Genomic DNA, 23,646 nt, shown 5'->3' on the forward strand with positions numbered 1-23,646 from the left:
CATAACACATGTTCTAAAAAACATAACGTATGTTCTAAAAAATATGTTGTACGTTCTAAACTTCATAGTTCGTGTTTTAAAAGTTAAAATATATGTTCTAACGTATGTTTTAAGAAATTAGAGCATGTTATTGGATTTTTTTTCTATTAATAATTCATTATTATGCACATTTCTTTTTTTTCTATTAATAATTTATTATTATGCATATTTAATCGATATTAATAAGTGCATGCATCAAATATTAAACAATAGAAGCTATTGTTTAATATTTGATGCATGCACTTATTAAAATTTTATTAAAATATATAATATATTTTACTTAAAAAATATTATATGGACCATTTTTGCATTTGTTCTATAATATAATTTATAACTCATATTCTAAATAACATAACGTATGTTCTAAAGTTTATAGTTTGTGTTCTAAAAATTAAGTATAATGTTCTAAAAAAATCAGTAGATATCTGGATCATTTTTGCATTTGTTCTATAATATAATTTATAACTCATGTTCGAAAAAACATAACGCATGTTCTAAAAAATATAACGTATGTTCTAAAAAATATTTCGTATGTTCTAAACTTCATAGTTCGTGTTTTAAAAGTTAAAATATATGTTCTAACATATGTTTTAGAAAATATATTTTCTTATATAAATAAAATATTAATATGAAATTTTATTAAAATATATAATATATTTTTATTTAAAAAATATAGTATTGGATTTTTTTAGCATCAGATGCATTTAATAATATATAAATAAGAATTGTATAATGAACAAACTAAAGCAAGCGTATTTTTATTTAAAAAAATATAGTATTAGATTTTTTTAGCATCAAAAGCACTTAATAATATATAAATAAAAGAATTGTATAATGAACAAACTAAAGCAAGTGTATTTTTATTTTTTTTTTTTGGTAAGAAGGGAAGAAAAAAAAACAAACAAACAAAAACCTAACCCGGGATCAGTCTAGGAAGACTGACCCCAATCCTATCCTCAAGAAGAGAAGGTAACAGAAAAGAAGGAGGAACGGAAAGGGTAGAAACACCTAACATCCCCCCATGCCCAGCAGCTGCCAAGCGATCCGCCACGCGGTTTTGCTCCCTATAAATATGGGAGAAGGTAAGAGAATCGAAGGCAGGACGAAGCCTCAAGATGGCTTTAATGAGATTCTGACTCTTAAGACAAACAGCCTGTCTATCCGAAATCCTGTTGATAGCCTCCAAATTGTCAGACTCCACCGAAAGTCTTTTAACACCCATGCGAATGGCGAGTTTAATGCCAGACAAGATCCCCCAGAGCTCTGCAGTAAAGGAGGAGCCCGTACCTAAGTTATGGGTAAACCCAGCCAGCCAGGCGCCACCAGCATCCCGAAGAACTCCACCAGCAGCAATTCTGCCATTACTAAGGCAGGAGCCATCCGTATTCAACTTGACAACCCCTTCCCTGGGCTTCCTCCAACCAACTAACTGGACCTCTTTAACCGGGGAGGGGTGAACCAGGGGCTCTCCTTCAAAACTCTTTGTAATAACAGAGAGTTTTTTCGAGAAGTAAAACCGGAGGTCAGGAATAAAGACAGTCTTCTCAGCAAATAACTCTTCATTCCTCCATTTCCACATTTGGTGACAAATAATAGCGAAGAGAATAGCCCCGTGCTCCATACTGGCCAACAAATTCCCATTAACGCCTTCAGAGAACCAGTCAATATCAGAGAACCCCATAAAGGAAGGAAGGATGTGGTGAGGAAGGACCCCTTCCCAAACCTTTCTACTATTCGGGCAATCCCTCAAAGCATGGCACAAGGTTTCCACATGGCCGCTGCATCTGCTACAGGCACCAGATACAGCCAAGTGCCTTCTGTGTCTATCTGCATTCGTGAGGAGCCTGTCTTTGACTCCCAGCCATAGGAAACTCCTAATGCGGTAGGGGACTTTGAGGGCCCAAATGGACTTCCAAATTTCCAAAGGAGGATCAGCCCTATTAGGGGTAAAAGCTTCATAGGCCGATTTGCAAGAATAAGAACCATTATTAGTCAAGGCCCAGCAGTGTCTGTCCTTATCCTCCTCCTGATTACTAATCTTCACACCTCTAATATTAAGGAGGGTCTCCAGGCTAAGAAAGGAGTCGAACTTAGACCAGATCCAGTCTCCCTCCGAGTCCACCACATCAGCAATTCTCCAGGAGAGGAGATCATTCGGCGGAGGGGCGATGCACACCTCAATCAACGGTTTGTGACCAATCCAGGTGTCATACCAGAAACTAATGGATCTCCAAGTGTATTTTTATTTAAAATATATAGTATTGGACCTCAATCAACGGTTTGTCAGCAATTCTCCAAGTGTATTTTTATTTAAAATATATAGTATTGGATTTTTTTTAGTATCAGAGCCACTTAATAATATATAAATAAATGAATTACATAATAAACAAATTAAAGTAAGTGGTCCACTGGTAGATGGTGTGCGTGTGTCACTGGTAGATCGTTTCATCTTGTTCTCACATAACAAAGTGTCCTCACCTAAGGGAGGGTTCTCACTTGATCCCTCCCCTATATATATATATATATATATATATGAAACTAATACATAAGTGAAAAAAGGATTTTATTTCTTTCGTGAATTGGATGACGAGAATTCAGTTTCTGCCTTGATATGAATTATTCCCTTTAGTTGACCGGATGTAGAGTTCGGTCATCTAAAAGCTTCTACTCTCATAAGGTCTATTTAGCTCTTCTTTTATGTTTATGAGAACTAAACGAGACGTAAATAGATCACACTAACTAGAAATCTTGACGTCCTCGAGATCCTTTTCTAGTGAAATACAAAATTTGTTTCCTTCTATTTAGATTGTGAATTTTCACTCTTATATAAAATAGTCTAACTTCTTTTCGAAATTCTTTATCTGGCCAAGTTCTTATCTTTATTTTGTAGGACATTCACTAAGAGGACAAAACAATTGCCTTATCTTCGCTGCATCATTAGAAGAACACAAAAGGATCTCTAACATAGTGAGTTGATATCTGGACAACTGAGGAAGTCTACTCATGTCCGGATACCTTTTGGGAGCATTGCTTCAAAGATCGCTTACCTTTTGGGAGCATTGCTTCAAAGATCGCTGATTTTGTCTCCGCTCGTTGTTCGCCCTGTTGGATTGTATTCTTATAATTAATAAGTAGAATATTGTTATATAATGTAAATATTTTTTTTATCATGATAAAATCTTTAATGAGGGGTTTTTGAATCATTATAAAGGATTTAATGAGAAGATTTTTAATTATTATATAAAAAATTAATGAGAATATTTCTAATTATTATAAACAATTTAACGAGAAGTGTCTTTATTATTATAAAAAATTCTGATGATGACAATTAATCTCATTATATATGGTGATAATGAGAAGGTATTTCATTCTCATAATTACTTTTAGTAAGGGGCCCCTATAATGAAGGGACCCATGAGAGTAATAATTCTCATTAAAAACTCTTTCATGAGAATATTTGGACTTTTAATGATAATTTTTCTTCTCATTAAAAGCCTCTTTTTTTTGTAGTGATTTGACTTTTCTCTTTTTCCCTAAATGTAGTCCACATGCATTTTACTATCATCGTACTTGATAACAAGTTCCATTAGCTCTTCAAAAGTGTATATGGGATCCGTGTATAATTTTTTTCGCAAAGGCTTCCGATTTATCCCTTTCGTCAAGGCATCAATGGCCACAAGTGGTAGAAGTGGGCCAGATAATTTTGCATGGGTGATATTGCGCAACATCATTCAAATATGAGCTTGTCCTTCTAGCTCTCACAACACCTACGAACTTGACAATAAATATGTCTTTAAGTAGTTCATAAGAGTCAATGGATTTAGGTTCTAACCCCATGTACCATTTTTGTGCCGGCTCTACCAACGTTGTTGGAAGATTTTTGCACATTGTTGGTCCCTTATAACGTAACAAGTTAGTTCCAAGAGGGGGGGATAGGAACTATTTAAAATTTTAGTACGTTAAGGTTGACTTCTTTTTCTTTGAAAAAGGATTACACAGCGCGCTGAGTAAATTAAGACACTAGCTTAGTCAACTAGTGACTAAGTCAGCTTCTTTCTTTGAGTCAGGAGATAGCACTTGAGTCTATTCCTGAACTCAGATACTCAATACACACAACTCAGCGTGACCTCTTTACTTGGTCAGTTTTGTTTAAGCAAGCAACATATATATTAAGGAGTTTAAGGTTAGAAAGATGTTACTCAGCAGATTTATCCAGGTTCGGCCTCTAAGCCTACGTCCTATCCCCGGAACACGTTCCGAGCTTTCGAATTCTCTACTGAGCTCTTTAACGGTAGAGCATCAAACCTTTTACAACTTAGAAGCTGAGTATAACAAGAGTACCTTCCTCTATACCTCTACTCACTCCTAATCTCTCGCTGAGTACTATAACCGAGTACTCAGCCTCTCCTTTCTAATTTCTAGAAACGATAAAGATTTGTCCTAAACAACAATTGCTAAGACACCTTAGATGATTGAATAATCACTCTAGACTTTTACACGAAAGATATATAATTTGGTGTAAGTATTTGCTTTGCTTTTTCTCACAGAACTTTGAGTAGAATTTTGGTCAGCGTAATGGCTTGATGAAAGTTCTATGTTGAATGAAGCAACTAAAAGGCCCTATTTATAGAGACGTCTGAGGCATCAGTCATTTCGAATTTCGAAATAACCGTTGGAGGGAAACGGCTTCCTGTCGTTGTCACTCAGTCCTGCTCAGTGCTCTCGGCCAATCAGATTCAAGTATCTTCTGTCTTCGGTCAGTGCTGAGCAGCTTTTAGTCAGTCCAGCAGAATGTCTCTCCATTTATGGTAAGGTCAACTAGACAGCTTTCTATGTCTTCTGAACTTTACCCAAAGTAGAAATACTTTATCTGGAAGTTGTTCTTGCTCAGCTGCTGTCTTGTACTCTTTGTCGATACAACTCAGCAGCTTCGTTCCGAAGTTGTTCAACGAAGGTCTTCTCGATCCTTCTCTTGCTGAGCTGCGTTTTGTACACAACGACAGCGTTTTGCATACGCGGGCCGAGTGGTCTTGATCTGTTTGACTTGGGCTTTGACTTCCATATTGGGCTTTAAGCCTTTTAGTCTTTATGTCTCATAAACAATTTAACTCAACATTGAACAAACACATTAGTATAATAAATCAAAGCATTTAAACTTAGTTTGTTTAGAATATATTTAATTTTACTTAAATAATTTTGTCAAATCAAAATCATGTGGAAAGGTGTTTCAACAAACTCCCCCATTTTGATGTTGGCAAAACTATTCAGCGAGGAACTCAGTGTTGAGCTCCCCCATGATAGTTGACCTAATATTACTTAGCAGACTCCCCCGTAAGGGTTGAGCTACTGACTTAGATTTACTTAAACATTTTAAGGTTTAATTGAGTAAGTCTAAGGTCAGTTTTCAGATATAGGTCAGCTAATGGAATATATTCTATTTTACTCAGTGTTAAGCGAAAGATTTAGCATTCAGAGAGCGCTGAGTATTTTATTGTTCAATGGGTCTTATGAGACAGTGTTTAATAAACATACAAGATAATGTCAAACATTTTATCAGCATAGCGTACAATCAACAAGTATTATAAGCAGTAAGCACAGTTGATGTATTTGAAGATACATAATAACATAATACTCAGCATCATATAAAATAACTCAAAGTTGGATAAAAGATGCAAGTATTGTATTGAAATAAAGTAGTCAGCATATACAACAAGAAGAAACATAGAAACTACAAAGTAGAAAGCACGACTGAGTTGGCCTATTTCTATTTCTTCTTCTTTTGCTTAGACTGACTACTTCTAGCAGCCTCCTGCTGAGTTCTAGTTTGTTCTTTCTCCCTCGTTTTGTCAGCATCGGGAGAAGGAGGAATTCTAAAGGAGTCGGTTAAGACCGCGTTGGTCAGTGTGCCGGATAACTCCTTAAGCTTGTCGGCGCTTTCATTGATGCCATCGAAGACAACAACGCCTTCATCCAAGACCTCTTGAGGTATACCGAGTTCAGCTGCGCTGAGCATGCTCAGTATGTAGGCTTGAGATTTACCCACCCAAGTAATTGTGTCAGACAGTGCAGCAAAAACTTGATGAAATGTCTTCAGCAGGGCTGAGTCATAATATTGACGCTGGATATTGTAATGACGCACATGGGTGAAGGTCTTTTGGGTAGTGACCAGTATCTCATTCTGCTTCATCTGGTCAGTGTCCATCTCTTGCTTATTCAAGTTCAGCAAACGAACGGCTTCACTAATTTGCTCCACCGAGCATTTAGAGTAAGAAGCCAGCTGATGGTTGGTCTTGTTTTGCTCAGTGTGAAGCTGGGCAAATAGCATCTTAACTTCAGCAGAAGTGGCATATTGAGTGTTCGAAGTGGACAAGGTCTGGAATTGCTCTTGAAGAGTGTTGAGATGTTGAGCCATTGTCAGTTGGATCTCAGCCAGCTTCGTGATTGAGTCCTGCTTGGGCTGTTGTGTTTGAATGGAGATCATAACACTTAGCAGATCCTTCAGTCCTTTAACTTCATTTAAAAGCTGAGTGACTTGGGACAGCTGAGTTGACTCATTGTTGGTAGACCCAGTAGTAGGTTCAATATTTTGATGAAGATCCTTGATTAACGACTGCACCGAGTTGATGAGTTGACTACCAGACTCGGTGGTATGCAGATAGCTGAGTGATCCTTCATCAGTTTGCCGAGTTTCCTCAGTGTGACCAGTTGATGGAGGAGTAGGATTTTTCTCAGGGACGACATGGTCAGTGACTGGAAGGGGGTTGTCAATCTGCATTTGGTTCTCTTGTAGAGATGATGGATCGACAGGAATGATTGTTGTTGCAAAAGTAGGCTGAATGAGTTCAGTGCTGACAGGGGCAGGAATTTCCTTAGTCAGCACCGTGCTTGGAGCATCAGCATTAGCGAGAACTTGCTCGGTTTGGCTTGAAGGGTTGGTAGAAGCATTCAAGTCGGCTTGTTCCTGTAGTGAAGAAACAGAGGCTTGCTTTTCAAGAGAAACTGGTGTAGTCGCAGAAGTTTGTTTCCTGAAAAACTTTAGCTTAAGTGTAGAAGGGTCTTTGGTCGGCTTCTGGACTAAAAGGTCAATGACAGTTGTCTGACTTGCCTTTACTAGTCTTCTTCTTCGAGGAGGAGGAGGAATGTCAGCTGAGATAGACTCTACTGAGTGAGGAGGAGAAGTCGCTTCTTGATCAGCATTGAGCTGGTCAGTTTGTTCTTGTTCTTCTTCTACAGCCAACTCAGTATTAGTTGGGTCAGCAACTTCCTCTTCACTGGCTGTCTCCTCAGTATCATCCTGACCACTGTCTTCTCCTTCTTCTGCTTCTTCATCATCCTGATCTTCATTGTCTAATTCTTCTTCCACCTGAGTGATGCAGTGATCATCCAGTTGCACATCGTCTTCTTGATGCTCAGCTTCAGTTCCCTGACATTGTGTGAAGTGAGAATCACCGGGAACAATGATGTTAGTGGGGATAGCATCAATTGGAGTCAGCTCTGAAGGCTTCTTCTTCTTCGGAGGTTGCTCATCAGCATTCATTCTTTCTTCAGGCTCATCTTGCCTACTTCTCTTCTCAGCTGACTTAGGTCTCTCCTGACCTTTTTGAGCAACTGACTTCAGCTTCTTGGCCGGAGACTCAGCATCTTTTGAAGGAGTCCCAATAGCTTTCCTTTTGCGGCCAGCTGGAGCCTTTGTTCTTATGTCCTTCTTTGGGACAGTCTCCTCAGCAGGCTGATCACCACCTTTAGCTTTCTTAATTGGTTGGTTAAACTTTAAAGCAAGCAGCGCAGCAGCTGTGATCTCAGAGCCTTGGGCCTCAGTTTCCTCGGATAGGTCAATCTGATGGTCTATGAGGATTCTAGTAATGAGTGAGCCCAGCCTTAAAGTTCCAGTGCTCCTTTGGAAACTAGCATCAAGAAAACTGGCATATTGATGGGCTTGTAGGTCAGCATATGCCATATGAAGCATTGCTCGAAGTTTGTCGCTGAGCTGGTGCAATTAATCTTAGGGTAGATGTAATTGGTCAGCAGGGAGTGTGCCATCTTTTGGTGCTAGCCCATTGAGGAACTGGAGATTTCTCCAGAATGGCCAGGGGGCTTGCAGAAGGTGGCTAAGTACCCAGTTCCTTCATGATCACCAGTTCTCCTTAGTTTTGTCCCTTCATTCTTTAACTTCAGCAAGTTGGCAAGGTAGGTAGGGTTGACAAAGATTGTTTTCTCTTTTACCACAGTTACTAGGTAGTCCTGGTTATCGTCAGCAACCCGCAGATTATGGTAGAATTCCCTTACTAAGTCAGGGTAAGTTGAATCTCTGATAGAGAACAGCTCCGTCCATCCATTCTTCGATATCCATTCACAGAATGGTTGCTCGGTTTCTACGAAAGCCTCAGAGAACCATCTTGAGAAGTCTATCTTCCACTCTCTAACATCTTCGAAGACCTTAGTGTAGGTTCTGACTTTGGTCGGCTTTCCTTTGGAGGAAGTGGCTTGGCCAGCTTTGCCTTTGCTCGGTGTAGTGGCCTTAGTCGTTTCAGGCAGAGTAGTATGCTTGGAAGGTTCATCGGAAGTGGTCTTAAGGTGACCGGCACCAGAGATGTTAACTGAAATCTTAGTCATAGTTTCAGAGAGGGGTTTGGAAGTTTTGAGAGTTTTTAGAGAGAAGGTGCTTATGCCAAAGAATTCGGTAAGTGTAAAGAGATAAAAATGGGGATTTACCCATTATTTATAGCGGTGTGAGGTGGATCTTATTGAATCCATGTGTCAGTTTAGCCTTGGGATTGTCAACCGACAATGATCCTGGCTTTTATGACACATTCGACGCATATGTCATCCTAGGTGGCTATTCACGTGTTTTAAGCATTAAATGCAACGGATCTTATACTGAGCGTTTAGGATTCTAAACGTTCTATATTCTGAGTAGTCAGTTTTATACAAACAGATGGTTTAAGTAGTTGGTTGCTCAGTTTGAGATAACTACTCAGTGCACATATTTGCTCAGTATGTGATATTCATTCATTTAGCATTAAACACTCAGCATACATCTATTCACTCAGCAAATTATAGCATAAGTCATTCAGCATGGTAATTCACTGAGCATGAATCTATATTAAGAGCTGGAATTTACTGAAGAGGATTAAACATACCAATGGCTTCTCTCAGTATGCTGAACTGCTCACGAGCCAGTGGCTTTGTGAAGATATCCGCAAGCTGCTCATCCGTTGGGACATAGGTCAACTTTATCTCACCCTTGAGCACATAGTCTCTAATGAAGTGATGTCTGATGCTGACATGCTTCATCCTGTTGTGCTGAATTGGGTTCTTTGATAGATCAATTGCACTTTTGTTATCACATTTGACCTCAATTGTCTTTGTTTGAACACCATAGTCTTCAAGCTGTTGCTTAATCCATAGGACTTGAGCAACACAGTGTCCAGCAGCAATGTACTCAGCTTCAGTGGTAGACAAGGCTACTGACGCCTGCTTCTTGCTGAACCAGGATACAAGACAGCTTCCTAAGAAGTGACATCCTCCAGAGGTGCTTTTTCGTTCAAGCTTGTCTCGTCCATAGTCAGCGTCAGTGTATCCAACGAGTGTGAAATCATGAGTGTTGGGATACCATAAACCTGCGTTCATTGAGCTTTGCAAATATCTAAGGATTCTTTTTACAGCTATGTAATGAGATTCCTTAGGGTTAGATTGATATCTAGCACAGTAGCATACTGAGAACTGAATGTCCGGTCTACTTGCTGTTAAGTAAAGTAGAGAGCCTATCATACCTCGATACAATTTGCTGTCTACTGACTTACCATTCTCGTCAGCACAAAGGACAGTGTCAGTGCCCATAGGAGTAGATATTGGCTTGCAATTTTTAAGATCATATTTCTTCAATATCTCCTTGGCATATTTAGCTTGACTGAGGAAGATGCCATTTTTCCCTTGTTTGATTTGAAGTCCAAGGAAGAAGTTGAGTTCTCCCATCATTGACATTTCAAACTCAGTCTGCATTTGCTTGCTAAATTCCTTACACATTGACTCATTAGTAGCACCGAAAATAATATCATCCACATATATTTGAGCCAGCATGGTATCTTTACCCTTTCTCTTAATGAATAAGGTTGTATCAGCTTTGCCTCTGACATAGTTTCTAGTCAGTAGGAAACTGGTCAGCCTCTCATACCAAGCACGTGGTGCTTGCTTGAGGCCGTATAGAGCCTTTTTGAGTTTATAAACGTGGTTTGGGAATTTAGGATCCTCAAACCCTGGAGGCTGATTAACATAAACTTCCTCGTTTATAACTCCATTAAGGAATGCACTCTTAACATCCATTTGAAACAGTTTAAAGTTCATATAACTTGCATAAGCGCATAAAATTCTAATAGCCTCTAGCCTTGCCACTGGGGCAAAGGTCTCACCGTAGTCAATACCTTCTTGCTGACTGTAGCCCTGAGCTACAAGCCTTGCTTTGTTCCTGACTACATTCCCTTGTTCATCCAGCTTGTTGCGAAAGACCCATCTTGTTCCAATGGTCTTCTGACTTCTTGGATGTGGCACTAACTCCCATACATCGTTTCTTCTGAATTGATCAAATTCCTCTTGCATTGCGCTCATCCAGAATTCATCTTCCTCAGCATCAACGAAGTTCTTTGGTTCCTGAACTGAGACAAAGGCTACGTTGCTGAGGTATCTCCTGAGTTGGTTTCTTATCATCAGGGTATTCTCAGCGGCATCAAGAATAGCACTCTCTGAGTGTCCTCTTGGTATCCTTATCTCCTTTGGTAGATTGATGTCTTGTGCTGTTTGTGTTTCAACAATCTCTGCAGGTGTAGACTGGTCAGTGAAAACAATTTGAGGTTCACTTTTACATTGGGTCAGCCCTTGAGGGAATGACTCAGAGGCTGTATCTTGATCAGCGGGTACTGAGTGTGGATCATCCTCGGTCAGCGGCCGATATCTTCCTGCAGGGTTAGTTTCGTCGAACTCAACATGTACTGACTCTTCTAAAACCTGAGTTCGTTTATTGAAAACTCTGTATGCTTTGCTGTTTGTTGAGTAGCCTAAAAAGATAGCTTCATCAGCTTTTGAGTCAAACTTAGCTAGGCTATCTTTGGTGTTTAAAATAAAACATTTACAGCCAAAGGCACGAAAGTATCCAATGTTGGGCTTTCGTCCTTTCCAAAGTTCGTAGGGGGTTTTCTTTAGTATAGGTCTAACAAGAGCCCTATTAAGAATATAGCACGCTGTGTTGACAGCTTCTCCCCAAAAATACTTTGGAAGCCTATGCTCACTCAGCATTGTCCTGGCTATTTCAACCAAGGTTCTGTTCTTCCTTTCTACAACCCCATTTTGTTGAGGCGTTCTAGGAGCAGAAAAATTATGGTCAATGCCGTTGGTTTCACAGAATTCAACAAACTGTTGGTTCTTGAATTTTCCACCATTATCACTTCGGATGTGAGCCAGCTTTAGGTCTTTATCATTTTCAAGTTTTCTAACCAAATTTGAAAATGTCTCAAAGGTCTCATCCTTGCTACTCAGCAAGATGGTCCAAGTGTACCGAGAAAAGTCATCTATAATGACCAAGGAAAATCTTCTTCCACCCAGACTCAGCGGCTGGAATGGACCGAAGAGATCCAAGTGTAGTAACTCTAACGGACGCTTAGTTGAGACAATATTTTTACTATGAAAAGATTGTTTGGTTTGTTTTCCCGCTTGGCAAGCGTGGCATAGTTGATCTTTTTCAAATTTAAGTTCTGGCAGTCCCTCAACCAATTGTTTTCTTGCTAATTTGGCCAGGAGGTCCATGCTTACATGACCAAGTCTCATGTGCCATAGCTAGGAATTTTCTTCCTTTGATACTAAGCATACAGTTTTTGAAAACTTTTTCTCTAAGTTCAGCATGAAGACATTATCAATGCGAGGGGCAGTTAAAATTAACTCATTAGTCTTACCCTCGAATATTTTACATCCAGTGTTATCAAATATAACTTTTCTCCCATTGTCACATAGCTGAGCTACGCTGAGTAAGTTATATTTGAGTCCGCTGACTAGGGAGGCAGACTCAATAGTAGGATTACCTCCAACGGTTCCTGACCCTACTATCTTACCCTTTTTGTTGTCTCCAAAACTTACGCTTCCTCTTCGTTTACGCTCGAATGTGATGAACAGAGTTTCATCACCAGTCATATGCCTTGAGCATGCGCTGTCAATATACCACATCTTTGACTTCTCAGCACATCTCAGGCTTACCTGCAATGTAACTAGTTACTCTTAGGTACCCAATTCTTTTTGGGTCCTTGCTTGTTAGGTTCAATAGGTAAAGCATCATATTTATTTTATGGCGGCATACTTGGACAATATGGCCATTCTTTCCACAGAAGTCACATCTGACTTTTCGTTTAGGATTTCTCACTGACTGGTCAGCACCCCAGTGCTGAGCGTGCCAGTACACCTTTGTGGTGTGTCCTTTCTTCCCACAGAAGTCACACTGGACATTCCGCTGAGGATTCCATCTCTGCTGACCAGTACCTCGGTACTGAGTATTCAGAGGAATATTTCTTTTGTTTGGAACCTTTAGTTGGTTCTGGATAGTTGTGACGTCCTTTCTCAGTTTCTTAGAATCTGATTGGACTTCAGAGACAGACTTATGTATGATCTTCATGTTATCATGCAAAGTTGAGTTGTCCTGAAGAAGGAATCTGAGGTCACTCAGCTTGACCTCTTCAACCTCGTCACAACGCCTGCTGAGTGCTCTAACTTTCTTATTACACTTTTTGACAAGTGTGTAGAGGTCACTCAGGGCATTAACCATTTCATTTCTGAGCTGGGGTAGTGATATTACCTCATTTGATTGCTCCTCATCGTTAGATGCAATGAGGAGTCAGCATGCTCAGAGACGCACGGCTCAGCAAGTTCGTCAGCCATAAAACAGATCTTTGCTGACTCAGTGGCATCAGCTTCTGATGATGAAGACTCATCATTGTCGCTCCATGTTGCCACCATTGCCTTTTTTCCGTTCTTCCTTTCTTTCCTCAGTGTGGGGCAATTTGACTTGATATGGCCAGTTTGATGACATTCAAAGCATGTAATAGGCTTTGAGTTGTCCTTCATGTATTTGCTGTCGCTGGACTCAGCTTTATACTTATCAAACTTTTTGTAGGGCTTTTTAGAATATTTGTCATTCTTTCTGAACAGCCTTTTCATCTTCCTGGTGAACATAGCCATCTCTTCATCATCTGTTGAGCTCCCATCAGTGGAGTCAGCTTTCATGACAAGAGATTTCTGCTTCTTATCTTCAGACTTTTCCTTCACCTCGAAATTCTTCATTGAGATCTCATGGGTCAGCAGTGAGCCGATGAGTTCATCATATTTGTAGGTGGTTAAGTCTTGAGCTTCCTCAATAGCAGTCTTCTTTGCTTGCCAGTTTTTAGGAAAACTCCTAAGAATCTTCTTGACTTGTTCTTCCTCAGTGAAGATCTTCCCAAGTCTCTTGAGCTCGTTGATGATGTTTGTAAACCTTGCATTCATGTCAGAGATTCCCTCATCATCGTTCATTTCGAATAACTCGTATAGTCTCATCTGCTGGTTCACCTTGGACTCCTTTACTTTGTTGGTTCCTTCATAGGTGACCTCCAGCTTCTTCCAGATCTCTTGCGCTGACTCACAACCTGATATCTTGTTATATTCTGCAGCATCCAGCGCACAGTGAAGCATGTTTATAGCCGAAGCGTGATTTTGTAGTTTATTGAGATCATCCTCTGTCCATTTGGCCTCAGCTTTAACAACTGTTTGGCCAGCCACAACTTCAACAGGAACAAATGGGCCTTGGACTATTGAAAGCCATGCACTCATATTTGTTGCCTGAATAAAGTTTTTCATCCTATTCTTCCAGAAGGTGTAGTTAGACCCGAAGAATAGGGGAGGCCGAGTAATGGACACCCCTCAGGTAAGATCTGAGTTGTCTGGTTTCCTAGGAGAAACCGAGTGCTGTTTTCAGCCATAGTGGGGATCAGCTCAAGGTAGTTAAACCTTTCACAGTGAGCTTTTAAGCTCTGATACCACTTGTTGGTCCCTTATAACGTAACAAGTTAGTTCCAAGGGGGGGGGGGGATAGGAACTATTTAAAATTTTAGTACGTTAAGGCTGACTTCTTTTTCTTTAAAAAAGGATTACACAGCACGCTGAGTAAATTAAGACACTAGCTTAGTCAACTGGTGACTAAGTCAGCTTCTTTCTTTGAGTCAGGAGATAGCACTTGAGTCTATTCCTGAACTCAGATACTCAATACACACAACTCAGTGTGACCTCTTTACTTGGTCAGTTTTGTTTAAGCAAGCAATATATATATTAATGAGTTTAAGGTTAGAAAGATGTTACTCAGCAGATTTATCCAGGTTCGGCCTCTAAGCCCACGTCCTGTCCCCGGAACACGTTCCGAGCTTTCGAATTCTCTACTGAGCTCTTTAACGGTAGAGCATCAAACCTTTTACAACTTAGAAGCTGAGTATAACAAGAGTACCTTCCTCTATACCTCTACTCACTCCTAATCTCTCGCTGAGTACTATAACCGAGTACTCAGCCTCTCCTTTCTAATCTCTAGAAATGATAAAGATTTGTCCTAAACAACAATTGCTAAGACACCTTAGATGATTGAATAATCACTCTAGACTTTTACACGAAAGATATATAATTTGGTGTAAGTATTTGCTTTGCTTTTTCTCACAGAACTTTGAGTAGAATTTTGGTCAGCGTAATGGCTTGATGAAAGTTCTATGTTGAATGAAGCAACTGAAAGGCCCTATTTATAGAGACGTCTGAGGCATCAGTAATTTTGAATTTCGAAATAACCGTTGGAGGGAAACGGCTTCCTGTCGTTGTCACTCAGTCCTGCTTAGTGCTCTCGGCCAATCAGATTCAAGTATCTTCTGTCTTCGGTCAGTGCTGAGCAGCTTTTAGTCATTCCAGCAGAATGTCTCTCCATTTATAGTAAGGTCAACTAGACAGCTTTCTGTGTCTTCTGAACTTTACCCAAAGTAGAAATACTTTGTCTGGAAGTTGTTCTTGCTCAGCTGCTGTCTTGTACTCTTTTTCGATACAACTCAGCAGCTTCGTTTCGAAGTTGTTCAACGAAGGTCTTCCCGATCCTTCTCTTGCTGAGCTGCGTTTTGTACACAACGGCAGCGTTTTGCATACGCGGGCCGAGTGGTCTTGATCTGTTTGACTTGGGCTTTGACTTCCGTATTGGGCTTTAAGCCTTTTAGTCTTTATGTCTTATAAACAATTTAACTCAACATTGAACAAACACATTAGTATAATAAATCAAAGCATTTAAACTTAGTGTGTTTAGAATATATTTAATTTTACTTAAATAATTTTGTCAAATCAAAATCATGTGGAAATGTGTTTCAACACACATGACATAGTCGTCTTTTGATTATAAGTTGGTCATTCTCATGAATGTAGCACAATATTCATTAGGGTCTTCGACGCCCGTATGGTTGGAAAAGTTAGGAGTTCTTTAATTTGGAGGAAAGTCCGACTCGATAATTTGTTGGATTAGAGGTGTTTGGCTAGAGACCTGACACCTAATAACTCCACATAAAGCTTTCATGTCCATCAAGCTCTAGAACTTCATCTCCCATGTATTGTGGTCCTCAACAAGTGTTTTGTCTAGGGTTTTTTTTATGCTTGATGAATGTTTATAACTCATAGCCCGTCTATAGGTAGATTCCCCATGGGGATCTTATTGCGTTCCGTGGCCTATCGATCCTATGTTGGTATACTCTTAATTAGAAGGAAATCCTAAAGTTTTCGGTTATCTTCCCAGATCACTTTTTGCCTTAATCATTTATCTTTATTTTTCCGTGTACTAGACGTAGTGGCCTAAAAACCTCGAACAGTTTTCATTAGCATCGCAGTGGGGTCATTGTTTCTTACTCTATCTCTTTATTGATATGTATGGTATCATCGAAATCTTTGTTAAGATGGAAGCCTTATTTGTCTTTCAATTGTTCAGTATTGTCGATGACTTGTTTTGTTGGTGTAGGTTCATGAGGGGAGTTCCTACCATGTTTTCTTAGTGCTTTGATGGAAAATTAGTATTCAAATCCTCACTCTTCGTACCAAATGATGTGGCATTGGTAATCTATGAGATCCTCAAGTCTAGGGGTCTCTTGTTCTGCATTGAGGATAGCCCATTGAATATATTTTGAGGATTAAGTTATTGAAATTTAAAGTTGGACCTGTTTATGGACTAAGTTACACAGAGCCTAACTGAGCTTGACACGTAATTACTTTGTCCAAACTCAATCCAACTCACACTTAGGGATGGCAACAGGTAGGGTACCCGCGGGTAGTGCCAATCTCAAACCCTTACCCATTTATTTTTTAATTACCCGTACCCGTCCCATTATCCTAATGGGTATATTTTTGCATCCCATACCCTTCCCATTTAATTTACGGGTACCCACGGGTACCCTTACCCGTTAAGAATCAATAAATAAAATAAAAAATATTACAAATTTAACAAAGTATAAATTTAATAAATCATTTATCTAAAAATTGAACAAATTGAACCTTAATCAATAAGAATAAGTAGCTTAATGGTATCACTCAATGATTGAAAAACAAAAGGTTGGGGTTTAAAATCTCAAATACTACATCTAAAAAACAATAAAATTTTTCATATATAAAAGAATTATGACGGGTAACAGGTACCGGGTACCCTGGGGGTATTCCCATACCCGTCCCATTACCCTAACGGGTAATTATTTTGATCTCATACCCTTCCCATACCCTTTTATACAGGGTACGGGAGTCCCATTAGGGTCGGATAGTGCTGGGTACCCGCGGGTATACTACTCGTTGCCATCCCTACTCACACTATAGTTACATTAGGCTCTCACAGAGCTGGACCAAATTAAAAAAAAAAAACTAATTCTCAAACCCGACTGGACCAAATTAAAAAAAAAAAACTAATTCTCAAGCCCGACTGGACCCATCCCGTAATATATTTAGATTGAATGTGCAATGTGTATATTTAGACATTTATAGCTGCAAATTATAATTCAGATTAATTCAAATTTCTTTTGGATGAGAAATCATATAATTCAGAATTGAGCAATTGTAAATGTTGATAAAAAACGGAAAATTATAAAATTAGGTTAAATGGGAGGCATATTTACATATTTAACCCATTTACCCAACATACTACATATCTAAACTACTTTTGTGTGACTTTTCTAAAATATCCCAACCTTTCATCTTCCTCCCTTCCCCCTCATCTTCCTTGGACGGTTTCTCTCCCCTTCCCAGACCTTTGATCTTCCTCTCTTCCAATATATTGCAAAATCTATATCATTTTCTTCATCACCATGTCTTTCTCTTCTTCCTCTCTTCATCTATTGATTCTTTATCTTCCTATTGCTAGAAAATTAAGCCATTGTTTTTCATATTTCTGTTTCTTCTCGTCTCTTGGTTTCTTTCTTCTTGTGCGGATCGAAGAAATCGTTATTCGACGTTATTTTCTTTGTTTTTCTGCAATTATATTGACGATTTTAATGGTAAAAGGCGGAAAAAATGTAAGTATCTACTGTTTTCTCTTCTTTTTTTTTTCTAGAAAATCACTTCGCAAAATGAGCTTTTGCGAAGGTTTGTGAGGAAAAAGAGGCTGAAACGGACGACTTTACTTCGCGAAAACATATTACGCGAAGTCTGCGAAGAGAACTGTTCATGATTTTTACATTCACAGACTTCGCATAATCTGGTTTCGTGAAGTAAAATCGTCACATTTATCTTTGCAGACTTCGTGGATTCCTCTTTTCGCGTAGTAAAAGCGTCCTCTTTCTTGCACATTTTTCTTCGGAGACTTCGCAGAGTCCTCTTTTCGTGAAGCCAAATCGTCATTTTTCTTCCTAACACGATTTAATTTTTGTGAAGGTGGTTGAATACATAACATCCATTTCAAGAAGGTGGTGTACTAGGATGTAGGGGAGGTGAGAACCTGTCGATTTTGCTTGGATTCTTCTCTTCTACATGGAGAAATTTCCATCAAGATTCATCACATTGACTTTGAAATGATTTTAATGTTGTTATTATTGCAATCTTGTTGTAAATTTTGATAATGTTATGATTTTAATGTTGTTATTGTTGCAATCTTGTTGTAAATTTTGATAATGTTATGATTTTAATGTTAGAATTATTGTTGCACCCTTGTTGTTATGCCTTTTTGTTTGTTATATATCACTTCACAGATTTTGCAATATCTAAAGTATGCGAAGATAATACTGTTTAAAAACACGTCTTTTACTAAATCTGTAAAAATGAAAGTTAATCTGCGAATTAGTATTGTTTTCGCAGGCTTAGCACATTGTGAAATTTGCGAATTAAAATCATCTACTGAACCAAACATTATCTTCGCATACTTCACATATTGCGAAATATGCGAAGTCAGACGGAAGGGAGAAAGAAAAAAGGCTAAAAAATTTCTAAGTGTTATATATATTAAGGGTATTTTGGGAAAGTCACACAAGTCTAGATATATAGTAGGTTAGGTAAATGAATTTGATCTAATTTTATAATATTTCCTAAAGAAAATAGATTATTAGAAAGTTTAGTAATCTTGGTCAGATCACGTGGACCTAAAAAGTATGGAGCACAAATTGGTTGATCGACAAATATTTGACAAGAACAAAATTACATTCAGGAAGAAAGCTACTTACTAATAATATTTTACACTCATCCAAACATTATCATGCTGCAAAACCTTTCACAATAAAAGAACCATAATTAACAATAGAAATTTTGTTTCCGTTCAGGATATGCAGGGTAAATTACACACATGACTACTGAACTTTGCTTAGTTTTACAGTATGACCACTGAATTTGAAAAAGTAATACTGTATAAAGGTGTGTCAACTGTGGTGGATTTGGTGACGAAAAATACAAAATCGTTCATTTATCATGCACTATTTTCATGATTTTTTTTGATAAAAACGTAAATTTTAATGTTTCCGACTCGAGTAACAATTCAATCAAGCAACCTGAGTCATATAGTCATATTTCAGTAAACAGAGAGCATAAAATCCAATAAATTAAAGTACACAAAGTTTGTTTGGGGGACATGATCAAACGTAGCAATCAATAAATAAGTTGTTTGCTTGGATGGAGCTTTCATTATTTAATCTTCAAAAATCTCAATCGAAGCAACAGTTTACGGAGAAATTGCAGTCAAAGAAATTCTCACAAATTCGAATTGAAAAGACATAGTAGAGGAAACTCATAGAATCGCCTAAATGAATAATGCCAAATCAATTCAACCAATAATGCCAAATCAATTCAACCAATTCAATCCATTAACCTAAAATTAAGAATAACCTAAAATTAAGAACAAACTAACTATTAGTCAATATCCATTAACCTAAAATTAATTTAACCTAAAATTTAAATTAAAGGACAAGAAAAAAGTTAAACTAACCTGTTGATTAATAATGACAGGGGCGGATTGGAGATGGTGGCCGACCGACCGAAGAGGAGCGGCGTCGACACGTTGTCACTGCTGGAGGAGGAGAGGAGGGGTGTGCGTTTGCTGGAGGAGGAGAGAAGAAGCGAGCGCTGTGTGCTTTGCGTCTATTCTGTCCAACGCGAGAGAGAAGATTAAATCCCTGCGTGCGCGTCTGCTGTGCTTCTGTTCTTTTTCTAAATTAAAACCATAAACCAAAACGACGTCGTTTTGGGAATTTTTTTTTCCCGGATGAAGAGGGGCAAATGCCCCCTTTGACCCCCCCTAAATCCGCCCCTGTGTGTCAACAATAATAGTGACATGAGTGTAGCAAAATATAAAGTTCAGTGACTTTTATATTACGTTTTGAAGTTCAGACCATGAAAATGGATAAAATTAAGTGGCCATGAGTGTAATTTACCCGGGATATTCCAAACCTAACATGGTAGTTGCCCATCATAGGGCTTTCTATCTATAGATTAAGCCATTACCAAGGAGCAATTCGTTCATAACTCAGTTGATTGCTTCTATAGATAAGGCGCAACGTCCTTGGCTCAGCATTATAGCATATAGGGCTTTGACGCTACTACAGCACTTCGCTAACTCGAAGTGTCTCGCTATGAGAATCTAGCTTCGCTAACGCTCGACTAAGTCTTGAATCTTCGCGCTGACCGTTCGTTTTCTCAGTAGCAAAAGCGCTTCTCATTGCCCCTTAAGTAGAAGGACAAGAAAGAGATTTTTGGTTTTATGATGATGTTAAAAAACCAGACTTGAGCTGGTTTTTCAATTGTCTTTAAAATATAAATGGGTCCATTAGTGAAATAATTATATTGATGTTGGGTTGTAAGTAAAAGAATGGGTATCTCATCAAAGAACATAAAACGTGGCGGGCTGCGTTTTTGAGACATTCCAACTCAACTTATTTTATATGCACTATTGTAGTGGAATAGGTATAATGTTAAGAGTATCTCCAAGAGACTTTTAGTTTGGCTCTTAAATTAAAATTTGAAGAGTGAGGTTGAAAATCAGTTTCAACAGTCTCTTAGTGGCTTCTCAAATCACTATCATCTCTATTAATAGAGAGTCTCTCTTCACCTCATGGTGCCTTCTAACTTCATTTTTTATTAATAATTTATTATTGAGGTGTCTCTCTCCTCTTACTATTGGTAAATATAGCGATAATTAATAATTTTAATGATAAAATAATAAAGAGTTGATACAAAGAGTATTGTTAGAGATTATATATTTTAATCACTCTTAAATATTTAAGACGATGGTGGCAGGTGGGTTTCTGGCTTCTCTCAGAATTTTGGTATTGGATCTTCCTTTTCTGCAGAGCTTTGAGGGATTTTCTCTGGCCTGAAGCTTGCTAAGGATCTAGGGGTGAAGAAGCTTCTTGTTGAGTCAGATAACCAAGAAGCGGTTAAAATGATTTCTGAGGGCAATGCTTTTTGCCGAAATAGCCTGAACATTATTAAAGGCATTAGAAGGATTAGATCCTCCTTTGAGTCTATTAGTTTTGCTCATATTTATAGGGAGCAGAATCGCGTAGCGGAGCGTCTTGCGATGGAAGGGCATTCTAGATTGTTGGGTCTATCTACCTTTTCTTCTCCTCCGGTCTTCATCTCTTCTTTGATCTTGGAGGATGTGGTGGGGTCAGTTTTCCTAGACTGATCCTGGATTGAGCGGTTTTTATTTGTTTGTTTTTCTTTTTCTTTCCTAATGCTCTCCAAATAAGCATGTTGAAAAGTATAAGCTTGGGAGGCTAGTTGGTACATAAACATGTTTACTTAGGATTTGAAACGTCATTTATATAGGTTGTAAATTATGGTGAAAAGATTATAATGCCCCAAGGATGTACCTGCCTGTCTTGGGTGACGTATTGTGTCTAGTTGAGTCATTCATTTATGTGCTATTGGGCTGTGGGCTGATTGAGATTGACAATAGGCCCTCTTATGTCAAATTCATTTACCATATCATATCATATCATATCATAGCAATACCTTTAACAATTTTTAGAAAAAAGGCATATTTAGAATGAAACTAAATAAAGGGATCTAGAAAACAATAATAGCCATATTTAGAAAAGAAAAGCACTAATTAAAGAAAGGCTAAATATACGAGAAGAACAGTTATTGGTGAAATGTATATATGTAGGTGAAACATAATGAGAAAGGGAGATTCAATTTAATTTGCGAGTTCCAGCTTAGTAAAACTCGCAAATTAGTCTCTCCTTAAGAGAACGGAGGCTGTGGCCTCCATTGGACTTGGATTCAGCAATAGGTTGAAGCCAATAATTAAATAAAAATATAAAAAATAAAAAGATTTCAAAACAAAAATAACAACAAGTAAATGGAGAAAACCCTATTTCTCTTATTTACTTTATTGGCACTTTCGTATGCTGTGGATATCCCCGAGTTAGATGACTACTGGAAACAAAAGGCCGAACTCGCCCGTACTGCTGCCTTCAATAGTTACACGCCTGATCCTTTTACCATCACCAATAATTTTAACGCCAAAGTTAATCAGTAAGTTTTTTTTTATTATTATTATTTACTGTTAGATCTAGACTTGTTAAATCTAATTTTTTTTTATTAACGTGAACAGGGAATATAGCGACAATACCACAAGAAGGAACCTATTGAGAAGAAAAGGTGGGGGTCCATGTAAAGCGACCAACCCTATCGACAGATGCTGGCGGTGTAGCAAAAATTGGGCGACACACCGGGAGAAGCTAGCTGATTGTGCTCTCGGGTTCGGGCACAAGACAACAGGTGGTAAAGGTGGAAGAGTTTATATTGTATCTAATCCTTCTGATGATGACATGGTTAACCCTAAACCCGGAACCCTACGACATGCTGTTATCCAAGATGGACCACTTTGGATTGTGTTTGATCATAGTATGATTATTAAACTGAATGAAGAGCTAATGGTGGCTAGCAACAAAACCATTGATGGTAGAGGAGTTATTGTTCATATTACTGGTGGTGCTGGACTTACATTACAATTTGTACAGAATGTTATTATCCATAATATTCGTATTCATGACATTAGTCCTGGAAATGGAGGTCTAATTAGGGATTCAATGGAACATTTTGGATATAGAACGAGAAGTGATGGTGATGGAATCTCAATATTTTCATCTTCAAATGTATGGATTGATCATGTTTCAATGTCAAACTGCTCAGATGGTTTGATTGATGCTATTATGGGATCAACTGCAATAACAATTTCAAACAGCCATTTCACAAGACACAATGAGGTAATGTTGTTCGGGCATAGTGATGGGTTCTCAGGTGATAAGATAATGCAAATAACAGTTGCATTCAACCACTTCGGAAAGGAATTGGTGCAGAGGATGCCAAGGTGTAGATGGGGTTTCATCCATGTCGTCAATAATGATTATACTCATTGGGAAATGTATGCTATTGGTGGTAGCAGCAAGCCTACCATCATTAGCCAGGGCAACAGATTCATTGCTCCAAATGATCTTAATGCTAAACAGGTATTTATGTATTCATTTTCCGTTTCTGTTTCTGTTTCCGTTTCGATTTCAAAATAGAGCTAACAATGTAGTAATGAATGAATGAAGGTAACAAAGAGGGAATATGCAACTCAAAATCAATGGATGCAATGGAATTGGAGATCAGATAGAGATCTGATGATGAATGGAGCATTTTTTATATCATCAGGTTCATCATTGACACACAGTGACTTCACAAGAATGCAGATGATAAAATCAAAACCAGGAACATTTGTAACAAGGCTTACACGTTATTCGGGTGCACTTGATTGCTTTAGGGGAAAGCCTTGCTAAACCAACATCCAAGATCCTTTTTCTTTTCATTTTCAATTTCATAGATATAAATGTATTTTATTCAATCTCAATCTCAATCTCAATCTCATATACTCATATATGTTTCGCAACAAAAAGGCTTTATATATTTTAAACATGAGTCCCTTCTTGCACCTAATTCATATAGTACCTCTTTTTTTTCCAACGTACTTATTTTATTGTTCTAACCTTTTTCAACTTGGTGTCTTTACACCTTTTTTGTATGATATTGGTGTAAGTTTACACCTTTTTTTTTTGTATTCAATTTTATTATTTTGTCGTT

The 23,646-nt window shown here is 38.3% G+C and overlaps 1 protein-coding gene across 1 annotated transcript; it reads left to right on the forward strand.

Annotated features, from left to right (window-relative positions):
- The first annotated feature begins 21,731 nt into the window (after positions 1 to 21,731).
- Positions 21,732 to 23,456, forward strand: LOC136233457 (pectate lyase-like). The gene is made up of 3 exons (XM_066023120.1): positions 21,732 to 22,056; positions 22,136 to 23,033; positions 23,121 to 23,456. Exons 1-3 carry the CDS (start codon positions 21,881 to 21,883, stop codon positions 23,343 to 23,345), a joined length of 1,299 nt encoding a protein of 432 aa, XP_065879192.1. The 5' UTR covers positions 21,732 to 21,880; the 3' UTR covers positions 23,346 to 23,456.
- The last annotated feature ends 190 nt before the right edge of the window (positions 23,457 to 23,646 follow it).

The sequence above is a fragment of the Euphorbia lathyris genome, chromosome 6, assembly GCF_963576675.1.
Source record: "Euphorbia lathyris chromosome 6, ddEupLath1.1, whole genome shotgun sequence".
Taxonomy (NCBI): domain Eukaryota; kingdom Viridiplantae; phylum Streptophyta; class Magnoliopsida; order Malpighiales; family Euphorbiaceae; genus Euphorbia; species Euphorbia lathyris.

Excerpts from the sequence above, each read along its gene's own strand:
- LOC136233457 (XM_066023120.1), top strand. The coding sequence starts at position 21,881 with ATGGAGAAAACCCTATTTCTCTTATTTACTTTATTGGCACTTTCGTAT. Across the intron at positions 22,057-22,135 it reads TTTAACGCCAAAGTTAATCA|GGAATATAGCGACAATACCA; the intron begins GTAAGTTTTTTT and ends TAACGTGAACAG. Across the intron at positions 23,034-23,120 it reads ATGATCTTAATGCTAAACAG|GTAACAAAGAGGGAATATGC; the intron begins GTATTTATGTAT and ends GAATGAATGAAG.